Source organism: Takifugu rubripes, chromosome 19 (genome assembly GCF_901000725.2).
Source record: "Takifugu rubripes chromosome 19, fTakRub1.2, whole genome shotgun sequence".
NCBI lineage: Eukaryota > Metazoa > Chordata > Actinopteri > Tetraodontiformes > Tetraodontidae > Takifugu > Takifugu rubripes.
The window spans coordinates 6,899,219-6,913,413 of NC_042303.1; the positions used below are offsets into that span (position 1 = coordinate 6,899,219).

At 44.4% G+C, this 14,195-nt stretch overlaps 1 protein-coding gene across 1 annotated transcript in view; it reads right to left on the reverse strand.

Moving 5' to 3' along the window:
• asic1b (acid-sensing (proton-gated) ion channel 1b) overlaps nucleotides 1–2,657 on the reverse strand; it is a 115,057-nt gene extending 112,400 nt beyond the window's left edge. The window contains exon 1 of the mRNA XM_003973090.3: nucleotides 1,459–2,657. Coding sequence (XP_003973139.1) covers nucleotides 1,459–1,820 — 362 coding nt within the window. The 5' untranslated portion in view covers nucleotides 1,821–2,657. The remainder of the gene's footprint in view (nucleotides 1–1,458) is intronic.
• Between the last annotated feature and the right edge of the window lie 11,538 nt (nucleotides 2,658–14,195).

Below are 14,195 nucleotides of genomic sequence, written 5' to 3' on the forward strand. Positions count from 1 at the left end.
GGAGTCAAGGACCTACTGTGTGTTGCTTCATACACAAGCTGACCAGAAGAAAGATCGAGGCTGAGAAAAAAGAATGGGAAGGAAGATAAAGGTTCAAAGGTCAACACTGGAGAAAAAAATAATAATGAAAAGTTCCAAGGACACTGTTGACCACCATATGAGCTCTGCGTTTAATGAGCTGATGTCAAGTGAAATTTCTGGAGCTCTGGACTGGCTGGGAAGTCCCTGAAAGACTCGAGAAAAAGACCAATTCAACAAGTGCGAACACAGCCGAGGGATATAACACACAATTAATTATAACACAATTAATTAATATAATGGTCCAGGGAGGGACTTTTTGGCTGGACTGTGCAGTAACTGTTTTTGGAAGTCGTTAAGTAACTAAATCTTACCACGAGATGGAGCCAAATCCCACTATCGATAATTTTTGGTAAAAAAATATATTATATTTTTGTTAAATTATTTAATTAATACATAACACATATAATAAAATCAGTACCAGTATCAGTTCAGAGTAGCTTGGTTTTACCTGAGGAGACAATAGTAAGTGTTTAGCTACAGTAATGGATTACACTAAGAACTGTGCTATTAAACTAATGTGATGATATTGGGTGCACAAAGTTCAATATCAAGGTCATTTTTAGCAGCAACATGCAACGACATCTATTATGGTTGGGTTTGGAACCGACAGTCCATCCAATGTTTGGCATTCCGTGACGCAGATACAAATACTCATAATTATTCTCCTCTTGGCTAAACTGATAACCGCTGTGCTGTCTGCACATCCTGCCTGATTCCAAACAAGTCCAGCTTAGAAAACCTTGCAACGCCCGTCCTGTGGTGGATCACTGCTACGGGGGGAATCGAAAACAGTGTATAATAGATCATTTTCCTCCATTTGTCTGCAGCGGTGGGTTTCCGGTACCGTGTGGTGCTGGCGTCACATCAGGCCTTCCGTGCCTGACAATTTGAAGTCACAAAGAGCCTCCGAAACTGTGTTTTGCCATATTTTGCCTGCTCCATCGACTCAATTAAGCATTTAAAAAGCAGCTAAAGGCTGTTTGTTTTTCACCTCAATTTTATATTTTTAGACCCAAACCGACTTTTATCGCCTCACCTTTGTGGCTTTGCGGCTTTCTTCCTGCTGCTTATCATATTTGTTTGAGAACACGTTCTCTTGTATTGTTTTTACTCTGTGGCTGCTTGTGATAAGTGTTTGATCAATTCTTTCTGTGACTACATTAAAGGCACCTTTTGAGGCGCACGCTTCAATCCCCATCCTGTATTGTAATCTCATCCTGTATTGTTGATCACATTCCAAATTCACTATTTATACGCACAGAAATGCAACTGCTTGTGTGCTGGAAGCTGCTTTGCGAGACAAGAAGGGAGCTTTTTTTTTTAACGATGCCCCGGAGTGTTTACGCCAGGGAGCGCTTAAAATTGCGCGATACACACCTGCCGTTGAGCAAAGCGAGCAGCTCCCCGGCGTGGTACAGGTCATTGCGCGTCACCCTGCTGAAGCGGAAGGAGTTGAGGTTGCAGAAGGTGACGGAGGGGAAAACCATCATCGGAGCGGCCACCTCGTCCAGTTTGGTGACGTGGGGGTACTGAAAGTACAACTGCACGCGGTCCACGCACACCATTGCCAGCACACCCACGGAGCCCAGGAAGAAGAGAGTCCACAGGGTGCGTTTGATGATCATCCGCTCATAGGTGAACATGTGCGAGATGCCGTGCAGCGTGGATCTGCTGGCGAAAACTTCAATGGGGGCTGGCTGCTTGTAGTCCAGGTCCTTCGAGTCCGCTTTGAGATCCATTGCGGGAGGCGAGAGGTCGCAAAAGAAAGAGAAAAAAAAACGCGTGAAAGTGGGGTTTTCAAGACAAGCGGCTTTTTCCTCGGCGGGGAGCGGGGTCACTGTCTGCAAGTTCACGCCCTTGCACGCATGGATTTCTCGACCGAGATGCGTCACCGACGGTCCGATAATTCACGCATTTTAACCAAGACGCGCCAAGCACATCCCGTTCCTACATATGGGAGCAATCAAGTGAAGCATAGATGATGAAATGATGGGCTGTACCTCGGCTGAGGGGGGTCACAGTTCTGGCATAAATATCCCAGTGAGGAGCGCGCATGGACAGACACCAACGCGGTCCACTTCTGTCAAGCTTGATTTCGGCTTCCAGAAACTAAAGGAACGCGGAGTTAGGGTTCTTAAAAACAACACTCTACAAATCACGATTGCTGAGGGTAAAAACACTGGAGATTAAGCTCGCGGCGGTGATCTGACTCAGGAAATCGAAGCGCCACGGTGGGTCGAGTCGGGGAGCGGGCGGACAACATGGCTTTATGCGATCCGAAAACACGTGCCTCCAGACAAATAGTCGCTGATTTCTCGCTCGTTGCCGTCTTCGTGTTCTGGGAGGTTCCAGCATCCAGCTTAAGCAGCTGCAGCACGCAGGAGCCGCGTCTGGGTGACTGCCTCGGTGCGCCTCCGCTCCCGCACTCGCATCTCCATCTCCGCTGCTCTCAGCACAACAATGCGGACATGATTACGCCGTTTTCTCCCTTGAATCATCCACAAGGTTAAAAAAATAAATAAGAACAAAACAAATCTATAGAGGTGCTCAGCCCCCCTAAAGTGCTCGGTGTTACGGGTGGGGAGGAAACAAGCGTGTGGAGATGGAGATGCCCGGATCAATTAAATTCGCCCCAAACAGAAGAGGGAGCGAGGATGGGATGGCGTGTTATTTTTACACAGGGTGACGGGGGGAAACGTCCCTGTCACTTCAGTAATGTTTCGATCTTTCCCAGAAGCAATATAGCAAATTATAAACCCGCCGCGTTCATCACGGTGGTGCCACTGCAGCTAAAAATGTGTCATCAATCTTACCTTGATCGCCCCGTCTTAATTAGCTTTAATTCTGGATAATACTTTGGATAAAGTTATCATTATTGCTGATAGACATATTACAATAAGACTGAGGTGATAGAGAAAAGGAGTTATTTTATTTGTCGTTAAAGTTGAAATAGTTATACATATACATACATATATAGTCGTCCTGCATTTTTTATGGTGAAAAGTTTACACAGACACCTTTTTACAGTGTCAACCAACCTTTACTTTAGATCTCTATATTTTTACATGATGCTTGATTGTTCATCCAACATGTTTCTTCCACAGCATGGGATGAAACTTAAATGCACATTTTACTTTTGGACATTTCATCACTTTTCTAGGACAAAACCAGACTCTTATGACAGCTTGTTATAGCTGCACAGCCATGGATGCTGCGGGTTGCAGAACAGCCCTGTAAAAGAAGGAAAGGTTGTAAAAATGTCACTGAAGGGTTAATGTGGCTAAAATGGAGAGGAAAAACACTCTCTTCTTCATGTTCATGACCCAAGATCAATGAGATCACTCTTGACTTTTAGAGTTTCTGCAGAAAACACAGTGGTAGCCGAACAGAACTCAACTCCGGTCAACGGAAGCCACCTTTTCCAAGATTTCTTTTTTTAAAGCATGAAATGTCCTCATACCGCTTGTATGGCGTCCACTGGACCTTTTTTGCAACCTCTTAAGCTAATGTTGAGCGTTGGGGAGCAGCATGGGGACCTGTGTTTTGCTGTTGTCCTGTTTTAGAGTTGAAGTCATTGACCCCGAGTGCGCTGGGGTTTGCTGGTTGCCTCTTCACCTGGGTGTCTCGTCACAGCACAGAACACAGCAGAAAATGATTTGTTTTCCTTTTGGATTAATCAGATATTTTCAATAAATTAAAGTTTGGGTTGTCCTGTTTTGATTTTCTAAAGGTATTTCATATCGGATTCTAATGAAATCATATGTGTGCAAGTTCTGGTCCTTCCCACTGGATTTGTCTTTATTAATGCGACTTTGCATAACCTTTTAATATTAATCAGAGCATCATATTCACCGTATTAATCATAGCAAGTTTTCTGAGCTTCAAACTTTTCATCACCACGGCTGTCAGTGTTGAGCTACGTTGTGCAGAGGCAAAAAAAAAAGTGTGAACATATTTTTTTTAAACATATTTTCAGTGCATTTCTGGACCATCTCGGGGCAAATTTCAAACGGGGTGGAAAATCAAGTGCAGTTGTGTCACAATTCAGTTGGCTCTCGTGTGGTGGTGCAGTTTTTCTGAGCTGAGGGGCACTTGGCCTGTCTGAATATGAGTTTTGCTTAAGAGCGAAGGCATATTTAAACCCGGTGCAGGTCAAAGATACATGCAGGAAGTGCAGCTAACAGGAGGAAACAGATTTACATATGCATTAAGCAAGTTTGGCAAACAGCAGATATTCTTATTTTCTAAAAATGCAAAAGTATACTCCTATTTACACACAAACAACGAATCCACCCCCCCCATGATGAAACATCCAAACATGTCGAGCGAGTGAATGAGCCAGGGCGAAGCAAGCAATACGGCAGATGTGTCGCAACAGCGCCAGTGCCAGATCTGTCATGGAAACCATATTGCCATGAGGCGGGGTGAGCTCACCCATGAAATTGTTTCTAATTCGACCATAATTGCAGTTTGCCGTTGTATTGACTATGACAGTGTGGCATCTTATATTGATTAGCAGTGCCCGGAAGATGAGTCACGCTTTCTTCCAGCGAGGTGCTCTGAACCCCGATGTTCCGGCATGCTGACACCGGCGGGATTGATATTACAGCAGATATTAAATTGCTTGGGTGCGCTTTAATTCCAGCCAGGGAGATGATTGCTCATCAGAAGCTGGGTGTATGTTATTGTCACAGGCGAGCTGGAGGAAGTCAAGCCCAGCGCGTTATTATCGGCAACATTATTCCGGGTTTGGTAAAACCCTGGCAAAGTTGTGCAGCGGTATTTATATCCGGCTGAGGTCCTTTACCGTCGTAATCATGAGGTAGCGATCAGTAATCAGGGATCCATTATCCAGCTTAAGAAACACATTCGTCCTCTTCTCTGGGTACTGGAGTGCAAGGGGAAAACAAAACCCATCAACAGACATTTTAATCCTTTGCTAATCTGTTACATATCATGGATTCGGATTGAGTGGTTTGTTTTTAATATTCAGGCTGCTCTTTTTGTCATCGTCCTGGGGCTGATGTGACATTTTACCAAATCTTTTAAAGATTTTTCTTATACTAAAGGGTTGTGTGAGAAGTTGAAAATAGTAACACGGCACCATTGTGAGAGCAGGAAATACCATATGGAACAATGACGCTAGTGTGGGATAAAGAACATGGCTGGAAAAGTTACTTCTGAATGATAAGTATTTCATCCTTTCAACATACTTTGTGTTTGTGTGTGTTTTGTCTTAATTGCTAGATGATTTACATGAATTGTGCATTAACCTTTTGTGATTTACCCATTAAAACACACTTCAGTTAAATACAATTTAAACAATATTATAATTCTACCAGCTCACTTCAAACTGTCTTTGTTTTTTTTCCCGTTGCCAGATGAGGAAAATCCTGAATGACAGCCGCTCTTTGTGTGAACATGATTGACAGTGACTGAATGTATGCCTGCTACTATTTTGATTAACCTGCTGAGCTTTGTGCCACTAACAAAAATATCCAAAAACATGCTCATATTATGGTATGTAGTCAGAGTAGACCTTTACAGACCGTTCGTACTGGCCCACATGACATTATTGTGCCTTTAGGAACACAATACAGCTGCGTTGCTTTTCTTTTAGTGGTGTGTTCACGGACGCACCAAAGCAAATGCGAGAGCAGCCTTAAAGTGTAGATGAAGAAATCAGAGCAGGGTTAGTCTCTCTTTTCATCAAGAGAGCATTTTGCTGCAGAAAACACATTTTTTACCACATAGAAATTGGTCAACTGATGGATAGAATAGAATCCAGAATCCTATCAGATCGTATGCATAATGTAGCCACTTGTGCTTTTGTACGTACTATAAGTCAATGTTGCCATCAATCAGTATACATGACAAAGATAGCTGATTTGCACTGGATAGCTTTTATGTTTCCCATTTACTGTCCCAGTGGTGCCAGCAGGCTTACGTCCAGGGGAAGATTTCTTCTCCCTGCAGCAGATTGGATTTTATTCTGGCTGTAGCTGAGTGGTGGTGCCAGCCACCACGGTGTGGGCTGCCAGGGACTATGAAGACGCTCTGGGGTCCCATCGACAAGTCTCTTTAATTACCATTGGGCGAGCAGGACACAGACGGAGCAAGAGGCTCTTGACCCCGATGATTCAAGTCTGTTTTCCATCCCGTACCTCCAGCTTGCTCAGGAGTGTCTTTTGTCTTGGCAGTTGTTCAGAAGAAGATTCCACCGGAAGGTGACAGACAGGGACTTTGTAGACAGATGGTCGTTAGATCTAATAATGAGTAACTGTGGGTTTCGGCGTGCACACTACCTGAGCGAACAATCCTCGGTCGGCGAGGTTTGCTCCCGACAACAGACGGATGCGCCGGTGCGGCGCCCCGATGGTTGAACGGCAGCTCTTTGGCAGCACAGATCAGATGCCTTCTCCATGAGGCGGTGTTGTTTATCTTCAACCTTTAAAGAGAATTCCTGCTCTATTTTCCCAGCCCTGTCATCTGGTGTGGAATTCTTCCCGCGTACTTCAGGAGCATGTTGTAAGCTCAGATCAATCGCCCTTGAACAGGAACATTGATGGGATTCATTTCCGCTCCCCTTCTTCACGTGAGACTGAGAATTACTTGAGGATCTGTTGACATTTTTAACAGCTGCAGACGTCTGCGTTATGAAGCCGCTGACAAGTCATCATATCCATAACGCCCAAAGTTGGAAATCGCCCACCATATTTAGGTACAGAGGTTTTGTGATAACTTAAATGCGGACCTCACAAACTCAGTGATCTGTTTGCAGAAGCCTTTTATGTGTTTGTTTCCTGTTTCGTTTGTTTCCTCCCGCCTGCTTTTTCGGTGTCACCATGACAACTGAAGCACCCACATTACGGAGAGGCGGGGCCGTGCAACGGGACATAAATGTGTGTTAAGTTTATACGTTTTCATCAAAATGTCAAAGTGGGACCTGTTGCTGGTGGTTGATAAAGACATTTCTACTAAAGACATCCGCGTTCCCGTGACAATGGAGCCTGCCAGAATTATGTCATTTCTAAATAATCAACGTGACAGGGCTCCAATTTCCCTCCGTAAAAACAATGTGACAACACATTATGTGAATACTCACAATATTTAATGATGTTAAAACCTCATGTGTGGTCGAATGTATCAACATGGTTTCCACTCTCGCGGTATTTATGAGGTCAGATGGCTCCCTCAACCATGACTGTCAGATTCGTCTAAAAATCGCTTTATTCCCAAATAACCATTGAGAATGATATTGTCAGTAATACTTCCACAAGGGAGCTCATGCGCTGCTGCTATGATGTCACTTGTCTCAGTGGTGCACAGAGGGGCCTCCTCTCCCTGCAGCCATCAGAGTTCCCGCCCCCCCCCCCTCCCCCGCGGCACGTGTAATTGTGACTGCTGCACTGTGGACCATGCTCTTCCTCGCCTCTCACCAGCGAGGCTGTCTCATTCATGGCTCATCTTTCTTTTCATCCTTCTCCGCATGCAGTGTAATTTGAGTTGGAGACCTATTACTTGCATCATCTCTGGTTTGTTTAGCCCCCTTGTGAGCCAACTTTCTTATCACTCCTGGTTCTGTGTTTTGGCTCTCTTCCTTTTAACATTTAAATTTGGGCCCCGTTTGAAACCCCTCTCTACGGAGAAACAGTTGCCCAGGTCTCCACACGTTTCTACCAGACATTCATGTCTTTGTTAGGAGCGTGAGCGCTGCTACACACCAAATAATTCCATCCTCGATTTTATGTTAAGCTACTGATCTGTGCTCTTCAGGGTTGCTGGAATCGCGGTTTATGCTGTGGGCCAACTAACGTGGCATGGATCTGTGCTCTAGAAGTTGACGGGGTGTAATCCTTTTTACTGGTCTCAAGATGAAGCGACCTGTCCTGCGTGTCAACATATCGTAGCACAAGAACTTTTCTTAACTTCAGCTACCTGATTCCTTCCACATATCTCCTCTCTATTCTTCTTTCATCTGAACAGACGACTGAAGTGTTATTTTTTCAGAAACTTGAAGAACAGAGAAATGGAAAATATGACAGAAACCCTTCAAATGTATTGATTGTGACGGAACAACATGACCGGCCCTGTGTTCAGGTCGTCCTCATGTCCCCACGATATATCGGATGTGAAAACGTTAACACTCACACACACACAGGCACACTTGGAACCAATGATGGATTTTAAAATAAACCAATGTTAGCACCAACACTTCCTTTCAGTTCTGTAAACCAGTTCTGTAAACCTCCATCTCTGCAGCAGTATGTCATAAATAACTTTGTTTCCTGTCTTTGCTAAACAGGCACACAAAGCCTGTATGCCAATCAGAGCATAAGCATACAGGTTGCTCCTGAAAGCTCATAGACACACTGATGTATGTCAATTCTGATGTCTGACTTCTCAGTTCGGTAAAACTTCTCATCTATAGTTTGTTAGAAAATGTATCATGTTAAAACGAATCATTTGCCCTAATGATTAGAATCACCGTCCTCCAACCTTCCACATTTACAGTAATGGGGGGTAGAGCTAATAATGCGAGACCTTGATGCTCATTTGTAACTGTTGAGTTGACATTTGTTGGTTTGTTTCGTCACTGTTTCTCCACTGAGGTCTAAAAACAATGTTAATTTTACAGACCACGATTTTCACTGATTAAAGTTGTGAGCTGTTATCTTGTTTCATCAAATGGAGTTGTTTACCTGCCTCAAGGCTCCGGGGAGATCCAGCACCTCTGCAAGGATCATTACATAAGGGGATCATTAGGCTGATATGATTTTAAAAAAACCAGAACAACAAAATAAACAAATAGGTACGATTAAACGATCCTGCAATGTAATAGGTTCTTTTAAGAAAAACAAATAAGTCACTGATAAGATCAATAATCATTGCTGGATGAAAGCAGAAAAAAACTGGAAAGAAACAGTTTCATAAATTTAACATGGGTTCAAATTTGGCTTTACCCCAAAGCTAATAAACCCAAAAACAAAACAAAATCAATTTAGGTTCTTTGGGCAGATTAAAAGGAAATTAGACTTTCGTCTGAACCAGGCAGTGATATGATATCAGCCGGTCTGGTTGTCTGAGAAAAGGGCTCTTTTTAGGGTTTGCTCTGCTAATAGAATTCGCAGGATGAATTCCAAACCGCTTTGATCGATACTCTGCTCACACTGGGCCAAATGCTGCAAAACTCTATGGTTGATGCTACCAGGAGCAGATCGATAGAGTCAGACAATCCTTCCAGAGCCAATCGACACTTTCGAAGGAACGATCGTTTTCAACGTTGCAACAGTCGCCTGATCGCTACAGAAGCTTTTTATTTAGTGCAGGAAGGAGAGAGAGAATCAGACCCTGAAGGTGTCTTCAGCCACCGAATCATCTCCAGCCAAACGTGCCATTGGAAGATGTATCATCCATCCATCCATCCATTCATCCCTCCATCCATCCATCCATCCATCATCCATCCATCCATTCATCCATCCATCCATCCATCCATCCATCATCCATCATCCATCATCCATCCATCATCCATCCATCCATCCATCCATCCATCCATCCATCCATCCATCCATCCATCCATCCATCCATCCATCATCCATCTATCCATCATCCATCCATCCATCATCCATCCATCCATTATCCATCCATCCATCCATCCACCATCCATCCATTATCCATCCATCATCCATCATCCATTATCCATCATCCATCCATCCATCCATCAATCATCCACCATCCATCCATCCATCCATCCATCATCCATCCATCCATCCATCCACCCATCCATCCATCCATCCATCCATCATCCACCCATTCATCTCTCCACCATCAATCCATCTATCATCCATTCAGCCATCCATCCGCCATCCATTCAGCCATCCATCCGCCATCCATCATCCATCCATCCATCATCCATTCAGCCATCCATCCACCCATTCATCTCTCCACCATCAATCCATCTATCATCCATCATCCATTCAGCCATCCATCCGCCATCCATTCAGCCATCCATCCGCCATCCATCATCCATCCATCCATCATCCATTCAGCCATCCATCCGCCATCCATCATCCATCCATCCATCATCCATTCAGCCATCCATCCGCCATCCATCATCCATCCATCCATCATCCATTCAGCCATCCATCCGCCATCTATCATCCATCCATCCATCATCCATTCAGCCATCATCCATCCATCCATCCATCCATCCATCCATCCATCATCCATCCTTCCACCCACCATCCATCCATCCATCCATCATCCATCATCCATCCATCCATCATCCATCCATCCATTATCCATCCATCCACCATCCATCCATTATCCATCCATCCATCCATCCATCATCCATTATCCATCATCCATCCATCCATCCATCAATCATCCACCATCCATCCATCCATCCATCAATCATCCACCATCCATCCATCCATCCATCCATCATCCATCCATCCACCCATCCATCCATCCATCCATCCATCCATCCATCCATCCATCATCCACCCATTCATCTCTCCACCATCAATCCATCTATCATCCATTATCCATCATCCATCCATCCATCCATCAATCATCCACCATCCATCCATCCATCCATCAATCATCCACCATCCATCCATCCATCCATCATCCATCCATCCACCCATCCATCCATCCATCCATCCATCCATCCATCCATCCATCCATCCATCATCCACCCATTCATCTCTCCACCATCAATCCATCTATCATCCATCATCCATTCAGCCATCCATCCGCCATCCATTCAGCCATCCATCCGCCATCCATCATCCATCCATCCATCATCCATTCAGCCATCCATCCACCCATTCATCTCTCCACCATCAATCCATCTATCATCCATCATCCATTCAGCCATCCATCCGCCATCCATTCAGCCATCCATCATCCATCCATCCATCATCCATTCAGCCATCCATCCGCCATCCATCATCCATCCATCCATCATCCATTCAGCCATCCATCCGCCATCTATCATCCATCCATCCATCATCCATTCAGCCATCATCCATCCATCCATCCATCCATCCATCCATCCATCATCCATCCTTCCACCCACCATCCATCCATCCATCCATCCATCCATCCATCCATCCATCCATCCATCCATCCAGATGCTGGAGCCAGCCACCTTCAGGACAAGGGTCAGAAGACATCCTGGAAAGGTTACTGCAAGGATAAAATATTCACCATTCCATCGTCCTGAAATGAAACTGCACTCTCGTCACACCTTGACTCTTTTGTCTTTAAACATCTTCTGGTGGTGAATACATAAACCACTCTGCTGTTCTTTCCAAAATGAGCCGCCCAGCTGATCACATCTGCTGCGATGTGGCAACACTAGAGTTCAGCACAGAGCCACAACTCTGAGCGGCTGTTTGTCCAGAGCTGACACCTCATTAAGATGCTAACTCTGCTTTACTGCCCTGTACTTAGGCTCCCACTCTCATGAGAAGAGCCCTAAAGAACACTTAAATTAGCCTCCCGGAGTAATTAATCCTAATGACTTCTTTTCATTAACAGCTAATTAAATATTCACCCACTCTTACAGACACAGACACACACAGAAGTGTTCTGTCCCTTCTATCAGTGGCTGGCAGCACAATTTCTTCTATTATCGCGCCAATTTATGTTGGAGATATGGTCCTAGCAAAGCAGCACCTGGTCATAAAAGAACTGGTTTTCATTGAAGGCATAATTGAAATTATGTCAGTCAGCAGTTACTTTTTATTACCGCCCATAGTTGCTGCTTATTGGGATGCTTGCTAGAAATGGCTTCAGAATGGCTTTAGTGTAATTTTGAAGGACAGATGTTTTTTAAGGCGCGGGTCAGACATTCAGAAGAGTTTCACAAATCAATGCAGCGGACTGATTTTTGGACGTGGCGCTTGATGTTTTGCCTTATTTTTTATGTGTATGTTTTAATGTCTTATGTCTAATATCTCGTGGCCTTCTCAGGGTGCTGTGCAGAAAATGGCGCATCAGTCACCATCCACCGTCAGTCATCACTCCGGCTTCATTTCCTTTTCCTGTTAAGAAATGATTGAGGTTTAAGTTCATTTGCTTCACTCTCCGACTGGGGCCCACAGTCGTAGACGGCAGTCATGCGCGTAAGTGATATTGCACAGACCAGTGAGGCTCCCGGACGGCATTCTTGTCTTCTGGGAGCACCGTCCGCCGGCGATACAGAAAAATGATTGTCAGGAACCATGAGTAATTCAGAGCATTTTCTTAATGTCGGGGTATTGTTGGGAAACTCATCTACGAACGACAGATAACCACTAAACAATCCCTCACAGTTGCACAATGTTAATGTTCTCTGGTTTAGTGTACTGCCCGGAAAAGAAGTACTCTGATGGAGCTATCAAAGCTTATTTATACAGTTTCTGGCTTTAAGTGGGCTAATTGACATATTATAGGGCTCCTTTTCTCTCAGGAAATAATTATGTTAATAGCCAGTGACAGATTTATTACCTCCGCCCAGGAGTTTATGTGACAGCTGGCGTTTGTTTGTTAGCAAAATAATTGGAAAAGTTTTCAGGAAATGTTGATAATGCGCCAAGAAAGAGCTAATTACAGTTCAGGTATGTCCCAGATTGAGGAGGGATTTTGAAATTCAAAGGCTATGATCATAAAGCAACCTGCTATGTTATCTAACAACATATTACTGCTGCCCATATATCTTCTGTACTACGGGTCTACAGTCACAGTACGTGGGGAATTTACCTGGCGGATGTCTGCACTATAGCAGTGCTTTTTTTTTTGTTAGTATCTATAGATCAGTTGCTTGAGACATATGACAACATGCCAAGCTACAAATGTCCTCTAAAGCATGATCCTTTAATGGACACAAACACACCAAAACGGCCTGTTGAGCCTTCCCTTCTCCTCCAATGCTCAGACAGGCAGGTGGAGCCTTCTCTTCCAGTTCAGCTGACTGACCTCCATCTCGGCTGCTGCAACTGGGGGCCCGAACCTGACGGCAGCAGCTGAGACCGAGGGGCAGAGAGCATCTTGAGGTGAAAACAGCAGCAGAAGGAGGACAAAGATGGATGGAAGACACTCCAGAGGATCAATCAGGCACTCGTAACCACAGCAGATCATCTTTCTTCAGCTACACATTAGTTAGCACCACCCCCCTGGTAAACCTCCCACCAGCTGTGCCGTCCCACAGCCTATACGACACCAGGTTTGGCTCACGTATAAAAAGATAGAAAAGCAGTAGGAAATATGAGAGGCAAAGAGTGGGGTGGGGCTGATATATGAGGATGCATTGATTGTTTACACTGAGGTGTAATTGTAATTAAAGGTTGTAAATGGACCAGTGGATCAGTTTCTGTGCTGTCACCCAGCAGGAGGTGCCTACACACACACACACCAACACACACACACACACACACACACACACACACACACACACACACACACACACACACACACACACACAGACGTCACCAGCAGGGAAAAGCTCTAATGCACCGCAGGTCCCTGGAGACCGCATGTGGATTAATGCCAAGTTACACTGTGATTTAGTGCTGCAGCTTTGTGTGCGTTGACACATTAGGAGAGATTTTTAACGCAAACAAAGGAGATGACAGGAAACCCAGCGTGACACCGTATGCAGCCTATTTCTTGGAAATTCTTTTCTGTCAGCATCCAAACATGCTCATTACCCGTTTATCTTGCTTCTTTCAGATGATGGGAGAGTTCACGTGCTCCTCGGGTATAAATGTCAGCAGCTATTAGAAGGATTTGTTTAAGGAGGTTTGATTTTTCCTTTTTTTGTTTGCGATTGTTGTGCATTCCAATGCAATTAAAAAAACTGCCTTTTTATGTATTAATGCCCTTCTATTGTATTCACTATACATATAAAACCATTTCAAGTAGCTGCAGATTAAAGCTGCATCAATGTCTGTGGTAGGACTGCTATTGTTGTGTGTATGGCAGCAGATTTTTACCACCAGCTGTCATTGCCTTTGATCAGCATCATGTGTACTATTTGTTTATGCTTGTGTTGATATGACAGGACACAGTGTCCTGCCCTGTCAGTTCTCTGCTCACACTGTCTATTCAATAAAAAAGAGATTTTT